Source organism: Pyrgilauda ruficollis, unplaced genomic scaffold (assembly GCF_017590135.1).
Source record: "Pyrgilauda ruficollis isolate IOZ18807 unplaced genomic scaffold, ASM1759013v1 scaffold19, whole genome shotgun sequence".
NCBI lineage: Eukaryota > Metazoa > Chordata > Aves > Passeriformes > Passeridae > Pyrgilauda > Pyrgilauda ruficollis.
In genome coordinates this window covers 8,479,056-8,484,582 of record NW_024518095.1, presented here as the reverse complement: position 1 = coordinate 8,484,582, position 5,527 = coordinate 8,479,056, and the positions used below count along the sequence as shown (strand labels likewise).

Here is a 5,527-nt window from a genome sequence, read left to right as displayed (position 1 = left end):
GCGAGCGGCGGCGCCTGGCGCGGCTCTGCGCCGAGATGTGCCGGCGCTGCGCCCCGGCCGCCGCCGCACGCCCGCAGGTGCTGCGGCTCCTCGGCCGGCGGTTCGCGGAGCTGCACGCCGCCGTGCCCGGCCTGCCCCTGGCGAGCTCCAGGGTCCTGCCCGGCATCGTCCTCCGGAGGGACTTCGCTGCCTACTGCCCGACGGACGGCGAGCTGCGGGCCCTGCTCGTCACCGAGCCCCTGCGGCCCGCCCTGACGGCCCCCGGTGTCGAGTTTGTTGTCGACTCGGAAGGTCAGTATCAGGCTTCCCTGCGCTGGATCACTGCGAGGACAGAAGCCTTAATGAAACACTTGCAGAGTAACAATGTTAAGCTGTTACTGTCGAGTGTGAAGCAAGAAGAAATAGTTATCTACTATGCCAAATTATATGGTGTGTCTGTGGTAGAGTGCTTATCGTCGGAAGAAATGGCCCTTATCAGTGAAATCACGGGTGTCTCCCCTTACGTGCCTTTTGGTGATAGCATGGACCGAGAGATAACCGAAACTGCAGTGGTAACGTTTTGCCAGCCCTTACTGCTCGTCTCCAAGAGATGTGTCCACATTGGCTTTGCCAGCGTGTGTGCCTTCCAGCCCCATTGCCTGATCCTGTGTGGGCCGGTCGATGGCGTTAATGAGCAACATGCTGCTGCTTTACAAGAGGCCTTCACAATGCTGCAGCAGCTGTTTAAAACACTCGATCAGAGGCAGGAATGGAAAGCGGAAGGTGAAAGCCAGAGCAAAGCCTCAGATGTTTGCACTTGGCATTCTGCAGCTACTCAGAAACAACTGGTAATAGAAAATACTTGTAATAGTAACCAGGTTTCTGAAAGTCAGTTGAAAGCACTTAGTGACGAAACAGAGAGGAAAAATTTTGACCCTGATAAAAGTGATCTGCTGATCCACAATCAAAAGAACCACAGCACTCCTGTGTTAGTGGCACATAACACTGATGCAGTCGTTGCCTGTGAGTGCCTGGATGTTGGCAAAGGTCTAGAGAAAACATGTTGCCATATAGTTCCATTTAAACAGGAGGAGAGTTGTGCAGGTATTGCACAGGATTACTCCAACTGCCTCATAGAAGCGGGATCAGTTTTGCCAGTAGGAGGTTACTTTGAAATCCTGTTACATTATTATATTCAGGATTACGCAAAAGAGTGTCAGCAGTCAGAGGTAATGACCGTATCTAATGTGGTTGCTGATGCTTTGCTAAGTATTCCCAAGGCCTTGTACGGGACAGCAGAACGGGGTGGCTTTACCAAATTCTATCTTGAAGCCATTAATTTACTCCAAAAAAATCAGCCACTGCCTGTAAACGATGAAGGCTTAGAGTCAGTGTATTGCAAATACCAGTTAGTCATTTCAGTTCTTCATTGTGTTACAGAGCTTCTCTCCATAGACTTAGTAATTGGTATTAGGCGGCCACTCAAAAAAATTGAGGATCGTGACTCAGAAGATGACACTTGAAATCATTAATAAAGAATGATTTTTGTATGTGCTGTTTCATTGTGTCTTCTTGTCAAGTGGACATCCTCAAAAGTCCACGCAAGAAACTAAAAGATGCTTCTTCTCTTAGAAGATAAAGGCTAACTGTCAGTCTAGGACACAAAATAGAAGGACGCGGATACTGGATTTTCTAAGGTGAAAAAGAGAGAAGTTTAATTCTGACTCCAACATTTATAGATTTCTAAAAGTGACAGTGGATTGGAGGGTGAATGTGCCACCTCTCCAATGACACTAGACAAACCAACAGTCCATCAAATTTCTCCTCCTCCAGAAAAGAACGCAAAACAATTATTTACATAAAGTCCATAAAAAAATTTGTTACAAGAATGTAAACATCAGAAGGCTTAAAAGAACTCAAAAAAACCCAAAACAACAGCTGAGACTGTAGAAAACTGGGTTGTGAGTAATATGAGCTTGACATTTTGAGTGTGAGGAAGTGTAGCCGATTTCTGCTGCAAAGGTGGGCAGTGCAGTCTCCATCCACATGCTGACGATCCTGTGTACATTCAAGCCAAGGGTCAGCTTTGCCTCTTCTGGTGGATTGAGTGTTTTCACAAGCTAGATATAATTTGTTTTCTTGGCATGTTAAAAGTTGCCAGTATGACCTGAGCCACTGAACTTTCAAGTTACAAACCAAGGGGTGGATTTTGTAGCCTTCATAATTAGCCAGATTAAGTGTTTTTTTTTTAAATGAAAATATTTTTTATACATCATGATTTTGACTATAAAGGGGAAAATATAACTTGTTAGCCTGTTCAGCACTGGGGCAGGCAGCACTGTTGTGTATGCCAATGAAGAATTTTCTGATAGGAGATGCAGCGTTTTTATCTTCCATTGAGTTCATTTCAGTTGAACTAAAAGAGTTAAGAATAATTTCATACCATGAGTTTATGGCAGTTACTCTGGAAAATTAGTTTATATGACATTGCTTAGTACAACTCTTAATTTTAACTACAATGGGTTGAGTTGTGGTTCTGGTATAAAAGGCTGTGTACTTATAGGAAAAGTTTACCCAGGCATTAAAGCAGTTCTGTTTGAAAAACCTGAGACAGTTCAGTCTTTGATCATTAGGGATTTTATTCTGGGTTTGTTTTTTGGTTGGGTCTGTTTTTCCCTAATTCTTTTTTTCCCAGAATTTTCACCATAATAATATTTGCTTTAAGCCCAGTAGGACCTGTATATGTACGTCCCTTTCTGCTGGGTCCTAAAAGCTACGGGTTTGATGGAGGAGGTTTTTGAATAACTTGACCAGCTGCAGCTGATAATGGTATCAAATTGGTTCTCTCTGCATTTCTCAGTGTTGCATAATACTGAGAGTAATGGCTATTTTTTAAAATCTACTATTAAATAAAATTTAGTGAGGCTGTTTAAAACCATAGGCATAAATCATATTTACCTGCTATACCTGAGATGATTACAATTAGAAAAGAGATTTTTTTTTCCCCTCCATTAATTTATGCTTTTCCTTTTTCAGTTTCTTCAGAAGACTCAAACTACCAAAGTTCTTTCAGCTGTTTTGTCAGCAGTGCTTCGTTTGACTGCAACTTTCCATTGACATTTTACATATAAATAATATAAATATAAATAATATAAATATAAATCATGGTAATAATTTTTTTCCTGATGAATACACTCTTACAGACATCTGCAGATGAATAATTGTGAAACTCAGGGCTCACTAGAGTGATTTCTTTACTAAAGAACTAAGGACAGTAATTGTTTTTGTTAGAATCTTTTGGCAGGTGCGGGGTAGGGGAGAATTAAACAGGCAGGAAAGAGAATCCCATCCTTGTTGCTGCCATGTGCTCTTGGAAGCTGCTTAATATGACAGGTCTAGTATGAGCCTAGAGAAATCTCCCTTGTGGAAGGTTTTGGAGCTGTGTGCCCTGTTCTGCCTGGACAGCATCGGGAGCTCCCACCAGCCCTGGCGCTTCAGCAGCCACTTGGGCCTGCATTTTACTGCTGTAATGAGCTGATGAGACAGTTTTGCTCTTGCACAAGTTTCTGCAGTACTCTCCAAACCACTGACCAACTTGCTGGCCAGAGAGAAGTGATTTGCTCTGTGGTGGTCTAACGACTGTGGCATAGAACATATGAAGCCTGGCAGCAGCAGGGTTTCTCTGCAGAAGCAGCTTTTGTATTCCGAATCAAGGTGCTGTCTAAATAAAGACAGTAGTGTTTCATTTCACATTTCTTTATACCATTTGCACATCTGGTTACTTTCAGATTTACTGCAGTTTCTTTGAAAGGTTAAAAATATTTTGTTACATGAACAGCCTTCTGGTCATTTGATTTAAATTGTGTCATTCTTACTGGGAAGAAGAAAGTCCAGGAATTTTATCATATATAGAACTTTCACTTTTGCATGCCAGAGATACAAAGGAGAATTAAAAAATGACAGTTATATAAAACTTTTTTATGACCTGTTTTTATTGTAACCTCTTGAGTCTAAAGATTCATTGAGGCAGGAACTATATTTCTATGACTTCTCTGTCCTTTTCTATTTTATGAATTCTCTGTTTTCAATTTTGAACCACTGTTTCCCTGTTCTGTCTGCAGAACTGGTATCATGACAGGCTTTTCCCTTGGAGAAGAATGTCCATTCTTTGTCCTGGTCTGCAGAAGTGGATGCTTGCTCAGGATTTGGCTGTTTTGTTCCAGTCGTGGGGTCTAAGCTCATTACAAGATGTGCACCAGCTCAAGGGTAAAAAAAAGGCATTAACTTAGTCTTTGGAGAGAAGAACAGATTTACTGTTGGGTTCAGCTCTTCCTTATCCTTAGGAGTCATCTTCAGTAATTAGCCTGGATGTAAACATGATCTATCTTAGAAAATATTTTGGGTTCACTGCTATCCAGTCTACGCCTTCAGAGAAAGGCTCCTTGTAGCCCTGAGAAGCAGCTCTGTCTTCTGGGCTCTGCTTGGGTGCTGTCACTGCCATTTCTGCTCTGCTGACGTTTCTGACCTGCTTCAGCAGCGGCCCTGCATTGCAGAGGCTGCTTGGGCTGTTAATGTTCCTTGGTGCCTAAGCCTTAGGTATGCAATAGCTCATGACATCTCACAGCTATCCCGATTTTTAAAGCTGTCCCTAGCTGTAGCTTGCCCTTTGCCGGGGCACAAGTGATCTCTTGACACAGTGACAGGGACCACAGAGGTTACCTGGGACAGCTTGGGACAATGTGTTCACTCACTCAAAACACAGTGACCAGTGTGTTGGGGCATTCACTGGGGCTGTAACAGCCTATGTCTTTTTCTTCATGCACTGTTTCACAGAGATTATTTCTATTTTTCACCATTATTCTGTTATTTTTTTATTTCTAAATATGGGTTGGCCTCCATGCAAAGTGGAAGTTAGGTACCCATGGACGTGTTTCAACTCTGATCCAGTCTTGAAATACGACATAAAGTTCAGGGATACTGATGATAATAGTGATGCCTTAAGTTTTAGCTTCCATATTTTTCAGATTCTGTACTGCCTTAGTGTGTAACTGTGAATTTCATATAAAGTGTTAGCACATTCATGTGTGTTAGCACATTCTCCTCACAGTTTAGTTAGACAAAACAATCTTTTTCTAGCCTGTGTCCCAAGGACATCATTGCAGCTTCAGGCCCAAAAAGTGTAAACAACAGCAAATTGAGGAGAGCAATCTGGGAGGATGGGACTTCATAACCTGAAGCTGTAATTGGACATTTAACCTCAATATGCTAAGGGACCAAAACTTATAAAAGTGTGAAAACTTGTGAGTGGACGTCCATCTTGCGTCCATCTTGGTTAGAGACAGCTGGGCTCTTGTACCACCCAAGGTTCATCCTCTGAAGGCCTTTTAATAAATGCCTACTTTATTCCTTTAACTCTGTCTAACCGCTGTTCCAGGTAGCCTCTCTAGGCATCAATAGCCTAAGAGTAAATGAAATGCCTACTTTATTCCTTTAACTCTGTCTAACCGCTGTTCCAGGTAGCCTCTCTAGGCCTCAATAGCCTAAGAGT

At 42.5% G+C, this 5,527-nt stretch overlaps 1 protein-coding gene across 1 annotated transcript; it reads left to right on the top strand.

Annotated features, from left to right (window-relative positions):
* Nucleotides 1–6: 6 nt before the first annotated feature.
* On the top strand, nt 7–1,528 carry BBS10 (Bardet-Biedl syndrome 10). Its single transcript, XM_041465650.1, has one exon. The coding sequence runs from the start codon at nt 36–38 to the stop codon at nt 1,500–1,502; it is 1,467 nt and encodes a 488-aa protein (XP_041321584.1). The 5' UTR covers nt 7–35; the 3' UTR covers nt 1,503–1,528.
* The last annotated feature ends 3,999 nt before the right edge of the window (nt 1,529–5,527 follow it).

Bases quoted from the DNA above. Each gene is read 5' to 3' on its own strand.
- BBS10 (XM_041465650.1), top strand. From the start codon at position 36: ATGTGCCGGCGCTGCGCCCCGGCCGCCGCCGCACGCCCGCAGGTGCTG.